At 40.6% G+C, this 27,213-nt stretch overlaps 2 protein-coding genes across 2 annotated transcripts in view; one reads left to right on the top strand and one right to left on the bottom strand.

Annotated features, from left to right (window-relative positions):
* Nucleotides 1-21,654, top strand: C1QTNF4 (C1q and TNF related 4). The gene is made up of 2 exons (XM_039357244.1): nucleotides 1-519; nucleotides 19,874-21,654. The coding sequence occupies exon 2, from the start codon at nucleotides 19,876-19,878 to the stop codon at nucleotides 20,995-20,997; it is 1,122 nt and encodes a 373-aa protein (XP_039213178.1). The 5' UTR covers nucleotides 1-519; nucleotides 19,874-19,875; the 3' UTR covers nucleotides 20,998-21,654.
* FAM180B (family with sequence similarity 180 member B) overlaps nucleotides 21,290-27,213 on the bottom strand; it is a 10,383-nt gene continuing 4,459 nt past the window's right edge. The window contains exons 2-3 of the mRNA XM_039357254.1: nucleotides 25,448-25,515; nucleotides 21,290-23,642 (exon numbers count right to left, since the gene is read on the bottom strand). Of these exons, the coding sequence (XP_039213188.1) occupies nucleotides 23,193-23,642; nucleotides 25,448-25,515 (518 nt within the window). The 3' untranslated portion in view covers nucleotides 21,290-23,192. The remainder of the gene's footprint in view (nucleotides 23,643-25,447; nucleotides 25,516-27,213) is intronic.

Genomic DNA, 27,213 nt, shown 5'->3' on the forward strand with positions numbered 1-27,213 from the left:
GAAGTCGGGACAATGACCAGCCACCCCCTACGCATTCGAGAACGGGAAATTCAGCTGGCGCAGCCTCCCATCTCTGCACCTTCCGGCTAGAGAGAGCTGCACCTGTTGGCTTTCTGCACAGGCACGATCTGCCGCAGGGGAGAAGGCAGACCTAAAGCGGGCTCCTCGCACCATCGGAAGGCGCTTCCCATCCGGGGTTAACAACACCTCCAAGAAGTGTAAGGTGTAGCCACGTCCGCTCTGGCAGACGCGCTCCCCCCGCCCCGCCGCCGTTCCACCTCCGTTCCTTCTCCGGGCAGGCTCCACCTTCGGTCACCGCTCTTGCACCGGAGCCACTGCGCTCCCTACGCCCATTCCCGCCCGCCCTTCTTAGCAACGGCGCCTCAACACTGTGGCAGTGCGGGAGAGGCGGCGGCGAGGCTCGCAGTGGCGGCGGCGGCGGCGACAGCAGCGGCAGCAGCTCTCCAGACGGCTCCCTCCAGTCTCTATAGCGCGTGAAAACGACGCCTTGGGCAGCAGGTAGGCAAAACCCAGCCCCGCTGCATCAGCCCCCCCCCCTCCCCGTCCCCGGGGCTCCTGAGTCTAATGCTTGATCCTGAGCACGGAAGGTAAAAGAGAAAAAAAAAAAGACATCCCCCCCACACACACACGCGCGCGCGCGCGCGCCCGCGCACTCTGGATTCTTTTCATGGACTCTTCACCCCTCCCCCTTCTTTCGTCCCCTCTTCACCCCCGCCTCAATATAGTGGTCCCTTCCTGCTCGGATGAATTATGTGTAAGGGTGTGTGAAGGGTTGCCTAGAACCTGGGGTTGGTTCTCCTGGGCATTATCCTTCTAAAGGGAAGGGGGCATCTCATTATGGAGGAAAGAAAAAAAGGGGGGGAGTGCCTGGGAAATCAGGACAGATGGGATTACCGTTTGATGCATGATTTGTTTTTATGGGGCTTTGTTCTATCTGGAATTGGGTCTGGATAAAATGAATTGAATTCTCATGCAGAATCCTGGCATCTGAGCCAGAGCAGGAGAAAGCAGGGGTCATTCTGTCTCTTTTATCACATCAATGTCTGGTCTTTAGGTCAGATTTATCTATTCACCCCAAGGACAACTTCTCCTGGTGTCCCCTTTGCACTTACATCTACCTTTCTCATTCTTGTCTGCAAGCTGCCTAATAAAATGTCAAAAAGAAAGCATGGTGTATAATTATGCATACCAAAGGGAGATGCCGGGGGCAGAAAGAAGGGACCAGCCTCCCATATACAGCTGGGAGGAAAGGTAGATATTGCCGACTAGCAATTGTTTCAATAAAACTAAAGAGCATTTTTAAAACATTGAAAGCATATCTTATGTCTAAGATACTTGGCAACTCAAGAACCCCCAAACTATTATCTGTAACATCGGGAGTGGACACCACCTGTTCTTTATCCTTTCTTGCCCACCTTTTTCTCATGTGGGGTAGGGATTTATAATAAGAGAGAGGTTGGACATTCTGGGGAATGATAGAATATAGAACATATCTGGAGGGAGGAGATAGTTCATTTCATTTGTAGCAGAAGATTACCACATTCAGTCCTGGAGCTAAACCTAATCATCCAAAGCATCAATTTTTCAAGCAGATAAGGAGCTGCAAAAGGTGATGTTTCTTACTGAATTAATTCACCAGCACACTATAGCTTTACAAAAGGGTTGTCTTCTGATTAAAATGTTGGTCAAATACAGAATTACATGGTCATAGTTTTTACGATGACCTCTTTCTCAACTCTCTCAAAGTTGCTGGGAAGGTAGGTCAGTTTCTTTAGTGGGTAAAGGTGGGGCAATTATCCAGCACTTTCTTTCTGAGTTTTTTGCACAGCTAAATGATTAGGAAGTTGTGCTCTGACCTCTGTATTTAATGCAGGAATTGAATGTGTTCTGCTTCAATTATTCATTTTGATGCTACGGTCATTTCCGGCAGCTTCTCTTCTCCTAGGATCTGATGTATAACAAGAGGCTTATGGGGTTTTGTTTTGTTTTGTTTTTGAGGCTATCGTCCCATTCAGCCATATAGTAACTGTCTTTGTTGCAGTGTTTATAATGAATGAAAGAAATAAGAGCAAATAATAGTAAGAAAATAAACCTGGGCCTGGATTGTTCTCTAGATCAGCCCAACCTTTTGGGCACCAGGGACCGGTTCTGTGAAGAAAGGTTTTTCCATGGACTGGAGAATGCATAGTTTTGTGTGCTGCCTACATCCCATGGATGGGGCTTTGCTTGTTTGTGCGGACCGGTTCCTGGCACGCTGCGGCCCAGTACCAGTCCACGGACTGGGGGTTGGGGACCTCTGCTCTAGATTGCTCTGTATTTCATTATGAGACTCGTAAGTTTACGTTTGACATTCAAGGGGAAAGCAGAGGCAGGAGTCCTCAGGAATTAGTCCTGATTGGTTTTTTTTTTTTCATTCAATCATATCCAATTCTTGAAAACTGTCTGGACAAGTCCCTATAGTTTTCTTGGCAAGGTTTTTCAGAAGTGGTTTGCAATTGCCTGTTTCCTAGCGCTGAGAGAGAGTGACTGAACCAAGGTCACCCAAGCTGGCTTTGTGCCTAAAGCAGGACTGGTTTTCATCCTTAGAAGATATAACTTCTTATAATATCCTTTTAAAAGATCCATAACTTCTCAGATCTGGTTCTTTCCAATTCAGATATTTTCTAATTTCATGAACCAGAATAACAAATTGGTATTTTGGAATTCTGAACATACTTATGGTAGTACTCTCATCTGTTACTTCATTCAGTTCTCTGAAATATAATCCATAAAATCTTGATTAAGTAATTTGGACTAGTAATTTGTCACACTTCCTCATCCAGTATTTTTTCACTCTTTTGTTTTTATAAGAGTAGCATCCAGTTTCAGTAGACTGAATTAATAGGTAACATAATCAATCAATGCAGATCTACTCAACTTCTATGATTCAGCCCATTTAAGGTTTGTGTCTTATCCCTTCTTGGCAAAATGAAATGTTAAGAAGTGGAAGGAAGAGGATCAAAATAGGAAGAGATGAAGAAAAGCATTTGTCTCTCCTGCTGAACAAACAGCATCTCCATCCTAAATTTCAGTTTAGACCTGTTCTATCATATCCAGACTCTCATAGATTTCAACAGTATCACCATTCTGTCTGGTTATCATCAGCTTATTGCTGGTACCAAATTCCAGACCACTAGATGATCTTTCCCAGTTACTTCAGGTAAAAATTATATAGGAAGGGAGAAAGGTCCCAGCAGGGAATGAGAGAGAAGACCCACAAGAAAACAGCTACTGGGTTGATCTGCTCCTCCAACCGAAACTGCTACCTAAGGAGGGAGCAGAACCACTACAAAACAGTGCCCACAATCCTAATGCTGGAAGACAGTCCAAAAAGATGCCATGATGATGATGATGATGATAATGATGATGATGATGATGATGATGATGATGATGATGATGACGACGACGACAACGAAATAGCAGGAACAATTTGGCAAGAATATAACCATTGGCCATATGTTTCCAAACCTTTCTCTACTGCTTTAAGGGCTGTTTTGTATGTTTATGTGGAAGTTGATATTCTTAAGAAATCTCATTGTCAAGAAGTTTCTTTTAAAACAAACAAAAAAAAGCCTCACTATATCTTTTTCCTTCTTTTTTTAAAAATATATATAGATATTTTGGGAATCAACACTGGAGTTCTGTATTAAAGAAAGAAGGATCTTGTTCCAGTTTTCTCTGAGTGCAATAATCACAGTAAATTTAATATTTACTTTCTGCTGGTGTTCCCATTGTTGTATATCAATTGCCCTGTTTAATTTGCAAAAATACAATAATGTAATTTCTGACTTGTTCAATTTCTGAAACATATTCAATAACATTTATGCCCTGGTAGATGTTTTGAATTTGTGTTGTGTTTTTCAAATTTGCTCAAGTCTCTAGGTCTTCCATTTTGCGTTTATAATTCCTTTTGAACTTTATTACTTATTTGGATATATTGGAACCAATGAGGCATTTCTAAGCATACCAAGAGCAGCAAAAAATGTCTTCTTTAAAAAACAGATTAAAGTCTTGCAATTTATATGAATTATTATCTCTCCACTGATTTTAATACATCTTCATGAAAATAAACAATATTGAAGCAAGAAGCCAAGCAGCTTCTTCTGTAATTAGCCCATATGTTAAGAGCATTATGTACAATTGAGTAATACTTTATACACTGGACACTTCTGATTGAATCCAACCATAAACATTTATGCAAATCTTCTGGGAATCCTTCTTCTTAAATACAGCAAATATGGCTCAATCTTAAACAACTGCCTTGATCATCTAGTTGGAGATTTGTCTGGGATGGTCCAAGGATTCTTGTCCTGGGCAGGCAATAATAATAATAATAATAATAATAATAATAATAATAATAATAATAATAGTAATAGTAGTAGTAGTAGTAATAGTAGTAGTAGTAAAGTTGGAAGGGACCTTGGAGGTCATCTAGTCCAACCCCCTGCTCAGGCAGGAAACCCTACACCATTTCGGACAAATGGCTGTCCAGTCTCTTCTTAAAAACTTCCAGTGTTGGAGCATTTACTGCTTCTGGAGGCAGGTTGTTCCACTGATTAATTGTTCTCACTGTCAGGAAGTTTCTCCATAGTTCTAGGTTGCTTCTCTCCTTGATTAGTTTCCATCCATTGCTTCTTGTCCTGCCTTCAGGTGCTTTGGAAAATAGCTTGACTCCCTCTTCTTTGTGGCAGCCCCTGAGATATTGGAACACTGCTATCATGTCCCCCCTCATCCTTCTCTTCATTAAACTAGACATACCTAATTCCAGCAACCGTTCCTTATATGTTTTAGCCTCCAGTCCCCTAATCATCTTTGTTGCTCTTCTCTGTACTCTTTCTAGAGTCTCAGCATCTTTTTTACATCGTGGTGACCAAAACTTGGATTGAATTACAAGATCCCCAAGGTCCCTTCCAGTCCTACAATTCTATGTTATTTCACATTAATGGCACTTAGCACTTAGTACTAAGTGGGTAAGGCAGAGCTTAAGTCATATCTACCATCTAATTCAGGGGTAGTTAACCTTGGCTCTTTTATGACTCGTGGACTTCAACTCCCAGAATTCTGGGATTTGAAGTCCACGAGTCATAAAAGAGCCAAAGTTGACTACCCCTGATCTAATTCTTATGCTTCTTCTCCTAAATCAACTGTATAGGTGTTGCACATTTTCAATTCAAGAAACTAAAATCTGAACTTAGCACTGCTGTCTAGTTCTTTGTGAACTAAAGTAACCCCACAAGTAGCATTTCTTGTGTTATTATTCAGTTTGAAGTTAGCCAGTGCTAAAAATGCTCAGAATTTCCCCGATTTATTTTTCTTTTAACAACCCTATAATCCCTTGCATCAGGGTGAAGTTGGAGTGACTGAACAGAACTTGAGCATTTACAGGCCAGATGCCCTTCCTGATGCCTGAGTTTGCAGCAGACAATTACTCACTGCACGCAGAAAGAGAAATATCTTCCACTACTTAGGATTGAACTCACAGCCTCCTTATTGTGAGGTGAGAACTCTAGCTGAGAGTCACAAGTCCATGTTTATCTGGAAGTAACCATGTTAGGGAAGATTTTTTCTATATGAACCAAACCCAACTTAACACGGCAAACAGAAATTAGATTTCACCTAATTAGATTTTTGCCTGTTTCATTTCTATATTCCTATATTACCATATTTCTCCCAAATTAAGATCCGGACTTTTTTTTTTTTTTGCCTCTAAAAGAGGCACTAGGTCTTAATTTCGGAGAATGTCTTACCTTAGGACCACCACAGCCAGGCCTCCCACACCCTGACACTTGTCACGCCACTGCTTGAGTTCTTTTGTGGCTGCTTGCCACCTGTTGTGGCCAGACACCATGTGGCACATTGCACCATTGCTGCTCCTCCCAGCAGGACACTGCATGGTGCTTTGCCCCATTTCTGCTGCTCGCGGCAGGATACTGTGTGGCTCTTTGGGCTGTTTCCACAGTGGAAACAGCCTGAAGCGCCATGTGGCCTCCTGCCACAAGCAACAGAAGTGGCCCGAAATGCATGCGCAACAGAAGCAGCCTGAAGCACTGTGCAAGACGCAGAAGTGGCCCTAAGCACTGCGCAAGCAATGGAAGCAGCCCGAAGCACACAAGCAGTGGAAGCACCCCGAAACACCATGTGGCATCCTGCGAGGGGGAGTGGCAACAGTGCAATGTACCACATGGTGGCGGGTCACAAGTGGCGGCAAGCAGCCACAGAAAAAGTTAAGTAGCGGTGCGACAAGTGACAGGGTGTGGGAGGCCTGGTTGTGTTGGTCCTATCGGTAAGATAAGTGGTTGCAAGGCGCATGGGGCAGCTTTACCCTGCTACCCCCACCCTAGCTTGATTTTTAGGGGTGCGCCTCACCCTAAAATTATGGCTTAATTTTGGAGTAGGGCTTATATTAGGCTCACCCCCAAAAATCAAGCTAGGCCTTACTATCGGGCTGGGTCTAACTTTTGGGGAAACACGGTATAGTAATTAGAAGAACTAAAAGGGATATGAGAAGAGGCAACAGTAAAGGCTTGGCAATATTCCACATCTGCTTGTAGGCATCACATTATTTCTTAGTAGAGTTAGCCTACCAATACTGCGTTTGGCCAAGTTATTAATCACTGCCTTGGTAAGAATGGGCTATTTACTAGGGAGTTGCACTTATAGAGTGAATATGGAAAGTCCACATCAGCACAGACTTTACTCATACCCACTCTCATATTTGGACCTGTTTCCTCTTTCTTCTGGATTTCCTGAGAAATTCCATAGTTCATCAGATTCCCAGCAGAAATTAAGCTCAGATTGTGATATGAATAAGAAAGATATTGCTATCTAAAAGCTTGATCTTGTGCCTTGTTCTATAGCAGCCTATCCAAATAATGAAGAAATGACTGGGAATATCCTCCCCTCCCTCCCATCATACCTTTTTTTTCCCCCTTCACTTAGTAAGCACTTGAAAGGACCACAGAGGATGGTGGACTAAAGACAATGATCCAGCTTTCTCATTCCTGCACTCTGTTCATTGTAATTCCTGGCCAGCGTAGCCAAGGATCCTTCTGTAGCACATCCTTATCCCATTGGAGATCAGGATGCAAGCGCTATAGCAGAATCAGAGGGATCAATTAGTAAGACAAGTAAAACTCTTCCTATTAACACAATAGGATGCTGGGTGGGATCTTGAAATGCCAACATTGCCACATTAGAGTCTGAGATTTACTTAATTAGTTTAGCTTTCCGCGTACAAATACAGTATTCACACTGTCCAGCACTTTTTCCTTTTTTACACTCAGCCATGTAAAATATACTACTAAGATATGCCCCAGGCCTACTGATGTATGTATTTTCTCAAGCCTGTTCCAACATTTTACTGTCACTGTGTAAGTTAATCCCCTTTGCTCTAATGAGTAAAGAACAAGAAAGTAAATCCTTGCTGTGTCGGATCAAAGGGTTGAGGCTTCCAGTAGGAATAACTCAGCCAGGAAAAGGAAATGATCACAATATTAAAGCATCTGACAGATTGTGTGTGTGTGTGTGTGTGTGTGTGTGTGTGTGTGTGTGTGTGTGTGAGAGAGAGAGAGAGAGAGAGAGAGAGAGAGAGAGAGAGAGAGAATTTTTTCACCATCATTGTATTACACATATCCACGCATCTTAACACCACTGACATCTTAACACCACTGACAGCCTCAGGCCCTTGGGAAATGTGAAAACACCTTTTTCAAGTCACAACTGCTGAGTAGTTTCAACGGGCAAAGAGAGGATAGATGCTGACTACAGGAAAATCGTTGATTGAGCTTGGCATCCATGCAGCCTGGGCCAGCATTCCTAAATGGAAAGGAAGAATTACAATTCCCTTTCTCTTTGGGCAACCCAGTGGTTTTTTTTCTAAAAAATAAAAGGTGCCGGAACTCACACACGTCATACAACCCGCCTTACCTACCCTACAAGATTCCATCCCAAAAAAGGTACCCGGATTCCATTCTGGGTGTTCTATGAGAAAAAAAGCCCTGGGGCAACCTAATCCAAATAGTAAGAATGATAGAGAAATACATGGGGGTTTGTATGTTTGGAAGCCAGTTTGGTTTAGTAGCTAAGACACCAGGCTAGAAAGCAGGAGATGGTGAATTCTAGTCCTACTTTAGCCTTGAAACCCAGCTGGGTGACCTTGGGCTAGAGTAGACATTCTGTCTCTCAGCCAAACTCATCTTGAAATTATGCTTGGAAATAGCCTTTTTGGATTTTGTACTGCTGTTTCCTGGGAGAGAAATATAAATCCATGTATTAATGAGAGTAACAAATGAAAATATATTAATGAAAATTAGTTTTTAAAAAGGATTGTCAGAACACCAGTATGAAAGTGTATATCATTTTCCTTTAAATTCTCAAACTGATGCATAAATTGAACATGCTGCATTTAAGTTTCCAAAAATTAAAATCTGAAAAAAAATGAAATGGATTGATTTATTTATCAACTTTATAAAGGCTATTCCTGCTGCAAAATCATCAGAAGGACAATGCAGATAATGATGAATCACTAATTATTTATTTTTATTCTTATAGAAAAAGAAACTGATTTGTAAGTCATATAATTTAATCTCTTTTGTATCTCTGGATTGAATCTGTTGCTAATCTGACTCAACGATCTTGTGGAGTTCACACCTTAATTCCTAAATGTATTCTAAATAATATAGAAGAGCTAGTACAGTAAGTGTATCTGTCAAGGACAATGGATTTGTACTACTAAGACCTGAATCTGAAATTTTCCAGAAGCATAAATCTATTTGAAAAAGGACATTTCATGGAGCTGACTTATTGTTACAGACTGGTTATTTGGCATGAATTAAGTAAGAATTATACAGTAAAGCAACTAGACTGGTGCTATTCTTGAAGTGATAAATGTTAATTCATATGAAGGGGTAGTTTGATTTTTTTCTAACTGGAAAATTACTAAGGAAGTGTGCTGATTGACTACAGCATGAAGTTGAGAAGGTTCAATGGAGATTTGGAGAAAGAAGGAGTACTGGATGACAGAGAGAAGTTGCTGAAGGAAATTCTTTGATCTAGAAAGCATGTAATTTATCTTTAGTCTGACATTGATCAAAAGGTGTAGGAGGAATGTCATTAGAGCAGGAGAAATTTTGTGCTAGTGTGCTGGTTTCAACAGGACCTGTAAAGTCATTTAAATATGAAAACCTCTGAATTTTGTGTCCTCAACCAAATAAGACTTCATGGCAATTAGCCTTATTGTGTGTAAGTCTTAAAAGACCAGAAAGGTATTGATAACAGCCACATTCTGAGCAATAAAAAATAAAACAAGCAATCTTTTCAAAATAATTCTGGCTAAACAGTTTTTAAAAATAATTTTGCTACTGAAAGGAGAAAGAGTTGATCTGTTCAACCGGTAGCCTGGTTTGGAATTTCCTGAGCTCATATATACCATTCAGTTTGCTATTATGTTTCATTGGTGAAAAAGAAGCCAGACCATCAGATTAATCTCTTTCATGAATGATAAGCAAAATTTGAAATCTTTTTCCAACAGGAAGATAGTATCAACAATCAACAATTATCTTTATTGCCCAAATTATAGTCAGGGCTTAGAAGAAGCATATCTCATAAGAGGAAGCAACTACACAAGGTCTGTATGAGGACAATAATGGCACAACATTGTTGCTGGGAACACCTTGCTGAGGTCCTATTAGTAAACCTTGAAGATTGACTGCTAAAAGGGTGTCATCAATTAGATATCATGAAGAAAATTCAAGCTTAACCATTTGTATTCATCCACCTACATGGGAAATCAATTTAGTAAAACAATTAAAGCACCAAGTTAGAAACTGGGAGACATGAATTCTAGTCCCATCTTAGGCATGAAGCCAGCTGGGTGACTTTGAGCCAGTCACTTTCTCCCAGGGCTAGGAAGAAGGCACAAATCTAACAAAATGAAATTCAATTGTGAAAAAAGTAAGGTTCTACATTTAGGCAAAAAAAAAATCAAATGTACAAGTACAGTAAAGGTAGTATCTGGCTCAATCACAGTAATTGTGAGCGGGATCTTGGAGGCCTAGTAGACAATCATTTAAATATGAGCCAGCAGTATGCTGCAGCTGCCAAAAAAAGTCAACACAGTGCAAGACTGCATTAACAGAGGGATAGAATCAAGATCATGTGAAGTGTTAATACCACTTTATAATGCTTTGGTAAGACCACACTTGGAATACTGCATCCAGTTTTGGATACCACAATGTAAAAAAGATATTGAGACTCTAGAAAGAGTGCAGAGAAAAGCAACAAAGTTGATTAGGAGACTGGAGGCTAAAATATATAAAGATCAGTTGCTGGAATTGGCTATGTTTAGTTTAATGAAGAGAAGTACTAGGGGTGACATGATAGCAGTGTTCCATTATCTCTGGGGTTGCCACAAAAAGAGGGAGTCAAGCTATTTGCCAAAGCATCTGAAGGCAGGACAAGAAGCAATGGATGGAAACTAATCAAGGAGAGAAGCAACCCAGAAATAAGAAGGAATTTCTAGACAGTTAGAACAATTAATCAGTGGAACAACCTGTTTCCAGAAGTTGTGAATGCTTCAACACTGGAAGTTTTTAAGAAGAGATTGGACAAGCATTTGTCTAAAATGGTATAGGGTTTTCTGCCAGAGCAAGGGGTTGGACTAGAAGATCTCCCAGGTCCCTTCCAACTGTTATTCTGTTATTTTTTTATCATCCAACCTACATTACAAAATGTTAACATGAAAACAAAACTGTTATTGTTTAAAAGGCTGGTTCATTAAAGCATCATAACACTATATTAAAATAAGGGAAGATAGAGCTTAGGAAAATGATCTTTGTTGTGTTTGCAAACAAGCATCTCCGGACAGCAGGGATTGTTACAACTTATTTTCTTTACATACAGTTCCTGTTCAAACAAAATATCTAAACCAACAATTATAAAGTGGGCTTGAGAATCTAATAACTTCTAAGCTCTGGAAATCTCATTAGTGGATGACGTTGAGCAAATTCCTATCTCATCATTTATATCACTCCAAGTGGGCCGCTCTCAGATTCTTGGGAAAAGGGGAACATACAAGTGTGATAAATAGCATTAGTCACTTTAAGATAAACATGTTTTTTATTATATGAGAAAGCAAAGAAAACAGTATTATATAGAAAGATATAAAATCCTAAGCAGTGCACAGAGGCCACCAAATTATTTATGAAACACTCAAAGGAAATAATGCTATAGTGCAAATCCAGGAAAATAAGCCCTTTAAATTAAATTACATAGACTAGTTTTCACATGGTACATTTTGGGTACTGTAATCCACATACCCTTGAAATACAGCATCTGGGGAAAGATGTGGGAACAGCAGAGGAAGAAAGAATTGACAGTCTGTATCTCACTCTTAATACAGGTAGTCCTCGCTTTACAACCATAATTGAGTCCATTTCTGTTGCTAAGTGAGACATTTGTTAAGTGAGTTTTGCCCCATTTTACGACCTTTCTGGCCACAGTTGTTAAGTGAATCATTGCAGTTGTTAAGTTAGTAACACTGTTGTCAAGTGAGTCTAGCTTCCCCTTGCTTGTCAGAAGGTCACAAAAAGAAGATCACATGACCCCAGGACACTGCAGCCCGCAATAAATGGGAGTCAGTTGCCAAGCATCTGAATTTTTATCCCCACCCAACATGGGGATGTTGCAACAGTCAGAAGGGGGGGAAACAGTCGTACGTCACTGTGTTCAGTGCTGTTGTAACTTTGAACAGTCACTAAATGAACCATTGTAAGTTGAGGACTGCCTGTACCTCATTGAATGAAAAATCTCCACCTCAACTATATTTCGTCGTTTTAAAACATAGCCACGAAAACTCAAACTAAACCAACCTGACCCTGAATGGTCTTATCAGTTCTGAGTGTTTGGAGAAAACAGATTTGCAAGCATCAAATTTTACATCTATTTAGAGGATTCGGCCAGGCCTAGTGGTGACTGTGAGTAGGTTGGGCGGACTGATGAGATCACTGGCCTAGTTTTCATCCCTTATGCTAAACATCTGTACCTCTTGGCAGAAAAACTTTGCATGCATGCGCAAACACACAAACATACTCCTCTGTGTTATTTTCTAAGCAACCATTCAATCTGGATACAGTCATAACAGCATTTAGAATTCTATAAACAGCTGTTATTGAACAGAAATGGCCTTCCGGCTTAGACTGTCAGTCCAATTATGAGGCTAGCATTTCTGTAACTGTGCCCACTGACCTTTGGGGCAAAGAAACAAGATATTAATGGTGACCCTTTATAGTGCTGTGACAAACAATAGTGACCTGCAATCAAATCTTGGAAAATGGAATGCTCCTGACTATTGTCAGGAGGCCAGCAATGGCGTTTCATTTTTCTTCTCTTTTGTTTTCTGCCCTTTACCAACCAAGGGAGTCTACGAAGTAGGTTAAAAAAACAAAAACAAGATGGCAACCAAAATTGTATAATTGAAGCTTTGTATATTCTTTATGTCTATGTCGGACACCCCTGCTACTCACCTTGCTCTTCATTTCACAACCTCTCCTGCTGTGTACTCGGTCTTTGCTGACCTACTTCATGGGGAAGTCTGCCCTGGGTTGTCTCTCACCCCAATTTTTTTGTGTTTGTTACTCTAAGTCTGTTAATATCTCCTTGTGTTGTTTGAGTTACATACAGTACAGGCTTGCATTTGAATATTTGAGATAGCAATTAGTAATAATAATTGGTCTTGTGGGTATTATTTAAGTTGTCAATTAAAGCAAGAAATGAAACCTAAATGAAACTTGGCAGTCAAACATTCTTGGTAAGCTTACACAATCTGTCCTCAGATAAGAGATTTCAAGAGTTGTGGGTCTAATACAAGTACAGGAAGCCAGGTTTGAGAATGCAAGGCATCATAGTCACACCGTGCCTGGCTTTGGTTTCAATAGTGAGTAGTTTGTGAGAAGAATTTTCCTAGTCAAATGCTCCTATCAGCAGAAATGGGGAGGAATGTACTTCTTCCTGAATTGCCCTCCAAAAATCTTCTCCAGAATTTTCCTATATAGAATTGTCTGGAATTGTAGAAGCCTACAGTGTGAAAGGGAATTGTCCAAAAGGTCATCTCCCTACATTTTACTAGCAAAATGTCTCTGTTTTATTTGAAATCTCCAATGATCAAAAAGAAGCTTCTATTAATAGTAGCTGAAGCTAGAACCCAATCCTGGTTGAAATGTATCATTAAGGATACACACACACACACACACACACACACACACACACACTGTACATACATACGTACATATATATACAGGAGAGAGAGAGAGAGAGAGAGTAGGAATTTAAATAATTCACACATTTTATTCTTTGGTGTTTGTTATATCTTTGGCACACTGGAAAATGTTTGCACTCCTAATAAGGCAAAGGAAGTGTGATGGTTCTCTTCAAATAGTGTGTTGCTCTGCGTGCTCTAAAATCCTGAGAGAGAGAGTTTTATTTTATTTCGATTTCTTTTGAATTCTCATGAGAGAGACAAGTCATTCCTTTGCCAGCATTAGCATTTCCCATCAGTTAAATAATGTTCTGGGAGACCTAAAGGTCCTCTGGTACCAGAAGGAACAGCTGAGAATTTCTGCCTTGATTAAGCACTGAAAAAATGTCTAATATGAAGAGAGGGTCTCTCTGGAACCAGAAAGCTGTTCAGCAACTGCTGAAATAATTGTACCAAATGTACAAAAAACACTGAAGTGAAAGCATTAGGCTTTCTTTGAACTACTTATAGAGGATTTGCTCATTGAGCTGTGGCATATTAACCTTGAAATCCCATGTGGTTTATTATTATCATGCATAAATGATATGAATTACTCCTGGTCCTCAATGGAACCGCATCTACATGGAGGGAAGTGTGTAGTGGGGTGCCCCAGGGCTGTGTTCTGGGCCCATGCTCTTCAACATCTTCATCAACGATCTGGACAAGGGGATAGATGGGGAACTCATCAAATTTGCAGACGACACCAAGCTGGCAGGAATAGCCAACACTCCAGAAGACAGGCTTAAGATACAGAAGGATCTGGACAGACTTGAACACTAGGCGCTATCTAACAAAATGAAATTCAATGGTAAAAAAAGTAAGGTTCTACATTTAGGCAAGAAAAACCAAATGTACAGGTATAGTATAGGGGGAACCTTGCTCAATAGTAGTAACTGTGAGAGGGATCTCGGAGTCCTAGTAGACAATCACCTAAATATGAGCCAGCAGTGTGCTGCAGCTGCCAAAAAGGCCAATACAGTGCTAGGCTGCATTAACAGAGGGATAGAGTCAAGATCACGTGAAGTATTGATACCACTTTACAATGCCTTGGTAAGGCCACACTTGGAATACTGCATCCAGTTTTGGTCACCACGATGTAAAAAAGATGGTGAGACTCTAGAAAGAGTACAGAGAAGAGCAACAAAGATGATTAGGGGACTGGAGGCTAAAGCATATAGGGAATGGCTGCTGGAATTGGGTATGTCTAGTTTAATGAAGAGAAGGACGAGGGGGGATATGATAGCAGTGTTCCAATATCTCAGGGGCTGCCACAAAGAAGAGGGAGTCAAGCTATTTTCCAAGGCACCTGAAGGCAGGACAAGAAGCAATGAATGGAAACTAATCAAGGAAAGAAGCAACCTAGAACTAAGGAGAAACTTCCTGACAGTTAGAACAATTAACCCGTGGAACAACCTGCCTCCAGAAGTGGTGAATGCTCCAACACTGGAAGTTTTTAAGAAGAGACTGGACAACCATTTGTCTGAAATGGTATAGGGTTTCCTGCCTGAGCAGGGGGTTGGACTAGATGATCTTCAAGGTCCCTTCCAACTTTTTTATTGTTGTTGTTGTTGTTGTTGTTATTATTATTATTATATGCTTTGGGACTTTTCAGCAAAGATAAACAAAGTATTGTCCTGTGCTGTTACATAGATTAGTGACATATGGTCATTGGCTTCTGATAATCAGACCACAAAACATAAACTGTAATTTGAGCGTTCTTTGCTTTCCAATGATTGAACACAACACGGTCAGTGGTGGGATTCAGCCAGTTCGCACCACTTCGGCAGAACTGGTAGCTAATTTTATGTTGCCCAGGCCCAGAATGGACTTCTTCTGGAAGCGGCATCCACACAGAGAACCGGTTGTTCACATATTTGAATCCCACCACTGAACACGGTGTAGTATATCTGCACATCATGCTTTATTGCAGCACACACATTCCCCATCAATAGTCTATTGCTCTGGGTCCACACTTCTAGGACTTTGCAAGGTGATGCTGCCATGTAACTATGTCTTTAATACTCAGGCTGTTAATACTCAGCCAAACAAAAGTCTCAAAGTAGCATACAGCATTTGCCTTTTTTCCAGAAGTTCTTGCACTGGTTGGGATGGGGTGCTGTTTCCGTGTTTCAGTTTTCTAGTTGCTGCTGAGCTCCAGTGTAAAATCCAAGCTCCAGGCAGGACTCCCAGTAATAGCAACAGCAACAGCACTTAGACTTCTATACTGCTTCACAGTGCTTTACAGCACTCTCTTAAGAGGTTTACAGAGTCAGCACATGGCCCCCAACAATCTGGGCCCTCATTTTACCAACCTCGGAAGGAAGAAGGCTGAGTCAACCTTGAGCCGGCGAGACTTGGCAGAGTCAGCCTGTAATACTGCATTCTAACCCCTGCACTACCATGACAAGATATGCTTCTCACTGTAGCTTATGATCTTGCCAGTTGAGTAATATTCCTCTTGCCTGCTTATAGTAGCTGCCAACCTCCACATGCTGCCTCCACTTCTCCGTCTTTGTGTCATTTGCTATCACCTTTACTGCTACATGTACCCCTCCTCACTCAGTCTATACATTTGCTTTGCAAACTAAAAACCTGGGTGGACATCAGTGCATCCCTAAAAACACCAAGGTGTCATGCCTCCGTTGGAGCCTGAATCTGTGGAAGAAAATGAGCTGGAATGGGACCCTATGGAGGTCAAGGGAGAGGTGTTTGTGGTTTCAGAGGAATGTGGGGAAGAGCAGGCCGAGGCAGGCCAGGGCCCTTCAGGATTGGGACAGGATGAACAGGAGAGACTGAGTTCAGGCGATGAGCAAGGGCCACACCCACCTGAACCTAGAGCACGGAGAGTGGAGAGAAGGAGGGAACAACACAGGCAGGCTCAACTACTCGGGAGAAGAGCATCCTGCCCCTCTCCACAAGGCACACCTGGAGACTGAGATTTAAGGAGATGCTGTGGGGAGAGGTATTTGTCGGGTACAAATGCTGATTCCTTGGAGTTTTGTGTGTGTTATTGCTGATCTCTTGTTCTGTGACTTCTGCTTGGAAACCTGGAAACTCTGACCATTGGACTGGCTGACAACATTGCTTGGATGTTCAAAGATTTCGGACTGTATTTTGGCTTCCCTTTTGAAACTGCTCAGGCAAGTGTGTATTCACACAGACTTGTTAGGTTTATGATGTATGTGTCGTTCCTTGTTATCTCCATGGCCTTGAGTAAATTCCTCTCCCAATCAGTCTGTATGTGAAACTACTTGCAGCCAGAGGCAGCTGAAGGTGTATGTGTCTTCCTTTGTTTGGAGGCTTGCCAGAAACGTGGGAGCATTTGGGGAAAATTTGGAGCAATTAAAGGGTGGTTTGAATTGCACATGGTCCCTGCGCATGTACATGCAAACAGGCGCATGCACGACAGTGGCGCTAGTGTGCACAAACATGCACAGACAGGCCACTGGCACCCATGCAAACAGGCTGCTGGCACCCACGCTCATGTGCAAATGGGATGCTGATGCCTGCACGCACGCACAAACAGGCCACTGGCACACTCACACATGCATAAACGGGAACACTAGCACTCACGCAGTGGTGCTATTGTGAGGGGGAGCTTGCCAGCTATTCCCATGGCCCGGTGGCCAACAGGCCACAGCTTGGTACTGGGCCGTGGACATAGGTGGGGGACTCCTGATCTACAGCACTGTTTCTTAACCTTGGCAGCTTTAAGATATGTAAATGTCAGTTCCCAATTATGCTACTTGAGGAATTCTGGGAGTTGAAGTCTACACATCTTAAAGTCACCAAGGTGGAGAAACATTGGTCTAAAGAACATTTTTACAAATGGAAAGCATTTAAACAAGTTTTCCATTGCTAAATGTCTACAGAGATTCTCAGTCATCCAGGTCATGGTTGTCCCAAAGGTGCTTTTTCAAGAGGCAACTGGCCTTTCTTGTTTTTCTTTTAAGTAGTTTTACTTCTCATCCAAGAAGCCTCTTCAGCTCTGACTGAACGGTGGGGAAACATCTTCAAAGAAAAAACAAGAAAGTCCAGTTGCCTCTTGAAAAAGCATCTTTGGGACAAGATCTCCATCGCTATCCCCATCCTGCTGTTGCAATAGTCCTTTCCAACCTATAACTAGGCTAAAAGACCAGAAATGTGCAAGGTATCTTTTCCAAGGCACAGTCATAGGAAGAGCGAGAAGATGGATAAAGCACACTCTTGAGTGGAGTCTTTTTTTCATTTTTTCTTGGATTCAGTTATGAGCTTTATCATGGCTTGTTAAAAGAGTATTGCAAAGTTAACATTATTCTTCAATCAAAAACCTTCATTCTGCCCAATGAGATTTATGATTGGAATAGCCCCCAAAAGTAGTTTGGATAGTGGGATGAACCAATAAGAATAGGGATTTTTCCTTCTTTTCTTCCTTTATCATATTTCCATTTCTCTGAGATTGAGACTAGAAATGTGTGGTAGGAATCAGGCTGCACTGGTTTCCCTTAAGAAGACCTATGGCTCTGGAGTTTCTCTCGAATCTGTTGGAGAGTATTGTCCTTTGGTGAACCATCATATACAGGACTTATTGAAGAAATAGTGCCACCTTCCAAAGAAACTGAACCCTGAGTAAGTAGTATTTCCTCTGACTTTCTCTCTGCTTAGAAGTAGGATGAGCGCATATGGCAGTAGCATGTCTGCAATACCAACTTGCCACTGAAGACATTCTTTGGCTCTGATGAAAGGAGACTGTTGATGGCAGTACACCAGCTTTGAAGTGACAGGGAGAGACAGAGATGGCAGACAAGAGAACCCAGCCTCCAGGCCTTCTGACTGAGTGATCTTTGAATGAGCATGGAAGAAGGACAGCGTACAGAGCTTTATGTCTTTGAAATGACTGACAGGCTTGTTCTCAGATTGAAAGTGACCACAGATCATGTTTTGGCCTCTTGTCATTAGAATCTTAAATACTGGAGCAAGAGAAATGCATTAGGTGTTATCTTTTCTTAGATCAGTGGTTCTCAACCTGTGGGTCGGGACCCCATTTGGGGTCAAATGACCATTTCACGGGGGTCGCCAAACAACGCTGTCCGCCATTTTTTTCCCCTTTTCTTTGGCCACGCCCCTGGCACCCGGTGATGTATAAGTGGTTGGGGGTCACCACAACATGGGGAACTGTATTATGGGGTCACGGCATTAGAAAGGTTGAGAACCACTGTCTTAGATCCAACCAGCAAGATTCACTACAGTCACAAAGTTTGGATCTAATACTTTAACAACCTATTTTGCTTTATGATAGGAATATCTTTCCCTTTATATTCTTACACACAAACCTTTTTTCAGATTTCTTGAATCATCCTTATTATTGTTGGCAATGAGATGTGTCATTTAGGCCAACTTCGTGGGAATTGGGAAGAGGCAGAAAGTGGCAATTTCAGTTCTGCATTCTTCTTTAATCTAGTGAATATAATAGGACAAAGAATCAGCATCTGAATATTCATGTTTTGTGTCCAGCTGAACTTAACAGCTTTTGCCTAGCCAGCTAAATGAAATGAAATGATATAATTGCAATACATAGCCCTTAATAATTTCTGAAAACTGAAGAAGATTACAGTGGTAAATTAGATGGGGAAAAAAGAATTAAGAATGTTTTAAAAACTGAACTATATGACTCAACTGGGTTACCCCAGCAACAGTGTTTTGATACAAAATCAGTATTCAAAACATTTATCTGGAGACATCCTGTCAATGCTAAGTACAAACCTAATTTCTCCCCAAATTAAGTCTACCTAAATGCATTTCAATGAGGACAAAGGTGTAGCCATAGTATGTTTCCACAAATTAACAGGTATTTCTTCGGGTTTGAGATTTAATAGCGACAGCATATCTATATTCAGACATACTCTTTGAAAATGTCTTCTGCATGTTTACTAAGTATTATATCTGTTGCATTTTCAGTGTAAAATACTTCTTTCTGTTATGCTTCCAGTGAAGAGCTGGTATCAGTGTCAAGGTTCCGACTGATGATCCCAACGTAGTAAGCACAGCTGAGACATTCCAATCTCTAAAGCAAAACTTTATTGAGCACACTATATCAGCATTGATGAATAGAAAACCAGGTCTAGCTAAATTGGTGCCAGAACAGTAAATTAAAAGAATAGAAACTCCCCTTTCCCCTGATAGTGCAAGTCACATTCCCCAATTAAACATCAGACAATTTTTATGAGAGAACTCTTTCATTACTTCATAAATAATATGAATGACCTTGATTCCCAGACTTCACAGCTCACAACCTGCAAATGCACATTCCATTAATTTCCCACCCCCACCCCAGATCTGTAGGTAAGCCAAGAAACAGAAACGGCTGAAACATCATGACAATGAGATCTAGCAGTGTCTAGGTTTCAACTATCATCTATTGTCTACATAAAAGTAGGTGGAACTTTAAGGCTACTCTCAGATTGAAAAACAGTTTTTGAATACATTGGTTAAATTGTCTCCTCCCCCCTCCCTTTTCTTTTTTTTCTTTCTTTTTTTTTTTAGATATGATGACCCAGCGGAAAGATCAAATTTTCTTTGGCCTTCTCTTCCATTTGGTCTGCTCCTTTGGGTATGGCTTTCCTGCTGATTCCGGGACTGAATTCCGGTCTGCCTTCTCTGTTGCTAGGACCAGCAGCATGGAAGGAAGCACCGAGATGGTGATCACCTTTGATAAGGTCTATGTAAACATAGGGGATGACTTTGACCCCAAAGCTGGACTATTTCGATGTCGTATCCCTGGAGCCTACTATTTTTCCTTCACTGTTGGAAAGTACCCCAAGAAAAACTTGTCAGTCATGCTAATGAGAAACAAGAATGAAGTGCAGGCAATTGTATATGATGAACATCACCGTAAAGAGCGAAAAGTGGCCAGCCAAAGTGCCATGCTGCAATTGGACTATGGTGATACTGTGTGGCTACGTTTACATGGGGATCCAAAGTATGCCCTATATAGCAATGTGGGCCCCTATACAACTTTCAATGGGTACCTCATTTATCCAGACACCTCTAGCTACTTTCAGAATAGAGTAGGATCTCCAGAACTAGGCAAAGAACCTTCTCAGCCTCCCTCTCATGTCATTCAGCAGCTGTCCATCAACCAAAACCAAGTCTCAGAAAGACTCCTGCTTTCCGATGAACCAGAAAGACCACAGGACCCTCGCTCTGCCTTTTCAGCCGCCCGTTCTGAAAGCCTCCTAGGATCGGATGAAAAGCAAGCCCAGCATGAGCCCATCACATTTGACACCGAGTTTGTGAACATTGGGAGTGACTTCAATTTTTCAACTGGCATCTTCACATGTCGTGTTTCAGGCGCCTACTATTTTTCCTTTACCATTGGTAAAATGCCTTTCAAAACAATGTCAGTAAAGCTGATGAAGAACCACAATGAAGTTCAGGCCATGATCTATGACGACAACCATTCCAAAAGACGTGAGATGCAGAGCCAGAGCATTATGCTTCCTCTTCAGTCTGGTGACATTGTCTGGCTCTACAGTCACCAGCACGATGGCTATGGTGCTTATAGCAATCATGGCAAATACATAACCTTCACCGGCTTCCTTGTCTATCCAGAGACCAAGACAAATCCCTCTTCAAATTCCAACATTTCTCCAGGGTCAAATCTCTAAATGTGCATATACAACATAAGAGGCATAAGAGCAATCCAGATGCAGCAGACTCTTGTGCAGGTCCTGGACAAATATCACTCTTCATATGAGAAGCTACAAGCATGCTATTATATGTCCAGCGTATTCCTTATGGACACGTTCCTTGTGTTTTCTGCCTGCAGAGCCATTGTGATTTCTCTCATTCATCCCTAGAATGACATTCACAAGTTGGTGTGTTTTGTTCATCATTACTATTAGACATAAGACTAAAGCATGAGACAATTTGGGGAATAAAAGAATAGGGGGAGATAAATGAGATATGCAAATAAGGAAATTTTTAAAAATGCTGAAAAGGGTTATACGGTAAAAGGCTCCCTCTGTGGAACGTTTGAGAATTGATTGCATTCTGTTCAACTGTTGGCAAGCATCACAAGAGAGGGACAGATATAATGGAACACCAAATAAAGCCTGAAACTAAAAGGACTGTGTGTATTTGTACATTTGATGTCACGATATTCAAACCTTTCCATTCATGAAAAAGAATCCCAAGCTTTCAATGTGCGGTATGTTTGTAGTGTATCTCCAATAATTGAAAAATCATTTGATGTTTGATAAATTAAAAAGTACTGGATATTTTAAAAAAAATTGCCTACTGTCAAATCCTTGACAAAACTATCGCAGGGAATCGAATTTTATCAATGAAGCTATTCATCATTTAGTATTAAAAGGAAATACTATCTTATAGGCTTCTTTAAGTCTTCTCCATCTAATGCAGAAATACAACAGACCAAAAACATTTTTTTTAAAAAAATCCAAGAAATATCTCTTAACTAGATCAGTGATTAAAACTGATTCCATCTGATAAATCAACTATGGATATTTTTAACGGATTGATCTATCAGTTAAAATACTCACTTGTGTGTTGGCATGTTGGATTATTACAAAAGCAGCCCAACAGAGAATTATATGCCTCAAAAAGAAATTATATACACATTTTATATGATGGTTTACAGTGGCCGAAGTGTAACAAATAAAAAGATAAGTTTGTTGAGTTCTTCTATGGTACTTTCCTTGGTGGCTATATTAAAACAAAAGCTAAAAGATAAGTTGTTTAAGGATTTAGTTGCTAGAGCATTTCTATATTTTATTTTGCCCACAAAGAAATTGTTTGGGGGGAAAGGGTAGAACTGGAGACTCCAGGCATAACCAACCAGTTTTGGGTATTAAATTATCTATTTCACTAATGAGCAATCAAGTTAAGATGGCAATATAAAATATTTCTTAGTTATGATCGTACAGTCATGACCTTGTAAATTTGTATTTTAAAATATCACATAGCCTTCAGAGCGTCCAGTTTCCAGGGCAAACATATGGAATGTCCTCACCTCATTTACTATATATGTAAAAACTTGTTATTAATCATGAACAAATAGGATATTTAGCATTTTAAATTGCCTGGTGAAACAACAACACCATCCCAACTCTTTCTTTCAAATGTTGTGGATGTTCTCTCTTCCCTTTTTATGCAGATCCTGTTTTTGTAATTGTAATTGTAAAGTTTTCCGGCCATTGCAACAATGTAACAAAGAAAATGAAAGAAATGTTGTTGCTTGAGCACTGTTTCTCAAAATGATCCTGCTAAACAGATCATTACTCTTTTCATGACAAGATCTTCCTTTTAACATGCATCTGCTTTCTTAACATTTATGCTACACAAGAAGATAAGTTGTGTTTTCTAACAGCAGTTAGCATGGAGGGACATATAGTCCTGTTTTCATTGAAACACAATCCCAGCCAACAGCAAAGGCCTCCCCAGCAAAAAAAATAAAAAAGTAGCATAAAAGTAATCTCTGAATGGGACACCCTAGGCCTAGAAAAAGAGGGAGAGCTGTGTTCAAGCTCCTGGATCAGCCTTCTCTAACTTGGCATTCTCCATATGTGTAAGGGCTATAAGTCCCAAAATTCTTTATCAGACTAGTTATGACTGGGAGTTGTAAATTATAGTATATTTCAAGGTCATTGGGAAAGGCTCTCCTAAATTAGATACATTCAAGAACAAAGGACTGAACTTGGGAAAACAAAGCAGGAAGATTGCTACTTTGGTCCATGCAGAGTCTTAGGATAATGCTACAGAGATCAAACAACTTCAAATGTATTTCTGCATTTTAGTGTGCAGATTATGGGATGAAAGAAGTTGGGCCCTTTGTGCATGAAAATCAGTTTCCTTGAGTCATAACGAAGCTGGGCTGATAGAATTTCTTCAATGCACTAACGTAGACAGGCATTTCTTGCCAAGGCCTGGAGGCTAAATGTTGAACAGAATCAGTCAGTTCCTGAGGACAGAATTGTTTGCAGAGCTCCCGAAGAATTTCACTGACCAGCTGAGAGAAAAGGTTGATCCACAGATTTTTATCCAGGCCTTGGACAATCCGAATCTGGTAAGCAGTAAAGATGGTAGTGAAAACAAGCTGCTCAAATTCCTCCGGAGTGATAGGGGTGTCAGACTGAGAGAAGTGATCCAGGTATTCTTCAATTCCTGATGGATTTTTGGGAACTTTATGTTGAAAGAGCCAGAGTAGGCGCTTTGCAGGACGCAGAGATGCCAGTTCTTCATCTTCTATCTTGAGGGTCTCGTTTGCCGTAATTTCAATTCCTCCCCAAAGTAACTGAAAAAGAGGAAGTATGAGGGAGTAGCAGAGACCTTTTCCAAGTTTCTCAATTTGAGCTTGGGTAATATTCAGTGCTGAACAACTATCTAGCTTACAGCCTGCATTCAGATATCACACTGAACAAAACCATGCCGAGTGAAGCTCATTGTTCTGAAGCATGAAAACTGCTAACAGGATTAGGCAACGTTGAAACCAGTGTGGTCAAAACTGAATACTTAAGTGCCTGTTAAGGAATATTTTGTATATGTATCTAAAATATTTATGTATTCTTTCATTTACAGTAATTATCAAAATATAAAATAATAATGGGAATGACAGGGAGATAGACAGCATATAATTTAATAAATAAATGCAGATTTAAAAAAAAAAGCTATGAAAAGATCAAGATTGGGCGGCATTATCTATCCCTTCAGAAGCAATCTAATGTGCAGAATTAACTCTAGGATGCCATCTCCTGGCTCTTTGCTAAAAGAGTGACACAGGTCGCAGCCATAAAAGTTAATTTCACCAGTCCTTGAGCTGGTAGAACAGTGGTTCTCAACCTGTGGGTCAGGACCCCATTTGGGGTCGAACGACCATTTCACGGGGGTCGCCAAACGCAGTCCGCCATTTTTTCCCCTTTTCCTTAGCTGTGCTACTCCCTTTTATTCTATTGGCTTTTGAAAGCCAATAGAATAGACTCTCTTGAATAGAGTCTAATTCTATTGGCTTTCAAAAGCCAATAGGAATTGTCCAGGCTGTCTCTGCCCTGCTGAGCCCGCCAAAAGTCCCATTCTGCAAATGGTGCTGCAAGTTGTCTGCAGCGAAGGCGAGCTGTCTGGAAGTTTCCACCCCTCCCTGCTGAGCAACTACTAAAAATGTAAGTAAAAGAGGGCCAGGGTGGGAGGTGGGAGGCCGGCGGGCACAGGGAGGGTTGCTGGCGCACATGGGGCCCGGCGGGTGCCTTACCTCCCTTGGGCTGGGCCAGCTGGTGGCCCAGCCAGTGGTTGGCCTGCACCGTCTCTGCCGCTTGCCAGCTAAGCCTCGGCCGGCGCAGGGGGCGGCACCACTCATGCGCGGCGCTCCCGGGCAGGGAAAGTCCTCGACTTACAACCGGTTGGGTAGTCCTCGACTTACGACCAGTTGGGGGTTGCGGCATTAAAAAGGTTGAGAACCACTGTGGTAGAACAAGTTAACAAAAGAGATGAGTGGGATTTCTTTACCTTTGTTTCCCTTCCTACCAGGCATTACTTGCTGGCAGCAAAAGGAAGCACTGGCCACTCTCCTTAAGGTGGAATGGGTGTGTGTATGTTTGTGTGTGTGTGTGTGTTCCAAGTATTGTGATGCTTTGAATGAGGAGTGGGGTGGAGAGGTTTTAGTCACCTATCAACCCATCTAACAGCACAGGTCTGTGATCTGCCAATTGCTCTATTTATGAACCTGGATCTAATGTGAGATAAAGCTGGAGAGACCTCTCCTAATGTTTTGGAAGTTATCTCATCTGAAACTTAAATGCCTTAATTTAAATAACAGTTAACTTGAGATCCCTAGCCATACAAAGCTTAAAAAACCCCAGTGCTGTTAAGCAAAATGATTTCTGTTAAAGAACAACAACCCCATCACATCTTGCAGAACTAGGAAATGAGGAAGAATCATTTGAATAGTGATTAATATAAACTTGATAATCCAATGATAGCAGCAAACAATTTGGACGCAAAAATCCATAAACACTAGAGAATAATAAGGAGCAATAATCCCACATTGGAGAGCAGTACTGGATTTCCTCATTTTTCTGCTAAAGAGATGGATTTTACTTTTGTTACCTGTAATATGATCTCAGCATTCTCTTCAGTATCTTTATCTGTCAGGTTCTTAAGGTGAAATTGCTCATCTAGAAAATAAATAAATAAAAATACATTTTGATTTCATGGATTAAGAATATCCTTTGACCAATTTCCTTCACATCGGCAGTGATTTCTTTTTTTTTTTTTTGTAAAAAGTTTTTATTTTCAATTTTATAATACATTACATTCTTAAAAATACTTCAGATAAAAAATAAAACAAATTGATACACACCACTTTCGGTATTGCTCACCCATTTCCCCCCAAACCGCATCCACCCTCTAACCAACTTGCCTCTTTCCCTCTTCTTCCTTTTCCTCACTCACCCCTTCTCCTCCTTCTCCTCAACCTTCCTACTTGCTTCTCGCCTTCTTCTATCTTCTCACTCCGGATGTGGTCCAGGGGAAATGCCCAAGCAATTCCTCTCTCCAAATTGAAACATCAATATTATATACAATAAAACTATTTCTACTTATCTGAACTACTTAAACTTCAACCCATCCTCCCCCCACCCCCTCCCCCCACTTCCCAGAGCAAAGTACAGGGTTATACAAACATATTAAACATAATCTATTTAAGTTTACTAATTATACAATAACCAAAATCATACTAACCCTTAACTCTCTTCAAACTTTAACATCATAAGTTTATAAACAAATTCATTACTCATAAAATAAATGAAACTTTGTAATTCCATACTTCTTCTGAACATATTCTATCCATCTTCTCCATACATTAAAATATCTCTCTTGTGAATGGTCCTTTAAATAACCAGAAATTTTAGCCATTTCTGCTAAATTAGAAACCTTAAATACTCATTCTTCTAAAGAAGGCAGAGTATCCTTCTTCCAATATTGACCCACCAATAATCTTGCTGCTGTTATTAAATTCAACATTAAGATAGTTTCTTTGGCATCAAAATCCACAAAAATACCCAAAAGAAACAACTGGGGAGTAAACTTAATCTTCCTTTTAAAAACCTTTTGAATGTTCCATCAAATCATAATCCAGAAGGCTTTAATATTTTTACAAGTCCACCAAACATGAAAATAGGTTGCATCCAAGCAACCACATCTCCAACATTTAGGTTGCAGATTCGGGTACATACAAGACAACTTTTTAGGATCCAGATGCCATCTATAAAACATTCATCGGCAGTGATTTCTGATTTGCTTTTATTGTTTGAGGATTTAAATAAAACAAAGTAAGATAAGCACTAATAAAAAGTTAAAGTAATGTTATAATTCACCAAGGTCCCAGATCACTCCTGTTCACAGCTAATTACCCAATGGGAACCTACAAACTAAAAGAAGTATTAGCACCTAAGTTGTGAGTGGCATCACGAAAGTATGGAAGCTTCATTGGCTGGCAGTTGCTTTATCTGATGCTTTGATGCAATTATTACAATCCTTAGAGCTCTGGGATTGTCTGTTTTAAGCAAAATATAAATAAGATGATTGGAATCTGAGCAGCTCTAACAAAGGCAAAGGCTTGGGCTTATCCTTTCTGCTCTGTGCATGACTAGAATAGACAGACAACATTGTCTCCATTAATCCTCCACTCACCATCACAACAGTCATTTTAGAATTAGGAGTTTAAAGAGGAGAATTAACTACACAACTGCTGATAGAGCAAAATTATTTCTTACATTCTCCTTTGAAGCTGCTAGGTGAAGCTAATAAATATATACAAGAAATATAAATTGTTGTATTTCTTTGACTGCTTATAGAAAAATACTGTATGGTTA

This window comes from Crotalus tigris, unplaced genomic scaffold, assembly GCF_016545835.1.
Source record: "Crotalus tigris isolate CLP2741 ecotype Arizona unplaced genomic scaffold, ASM1654583v1 scf7180000017576.4783729, whole genome shotgun sequence".
Taxonomy (NCBI): domain Eukaryota; kingdom Metazoa; phylum Chordata; class Lepidosauria; order Squamata; family Viperidae; genus Crotalus; species Crotalus tigris.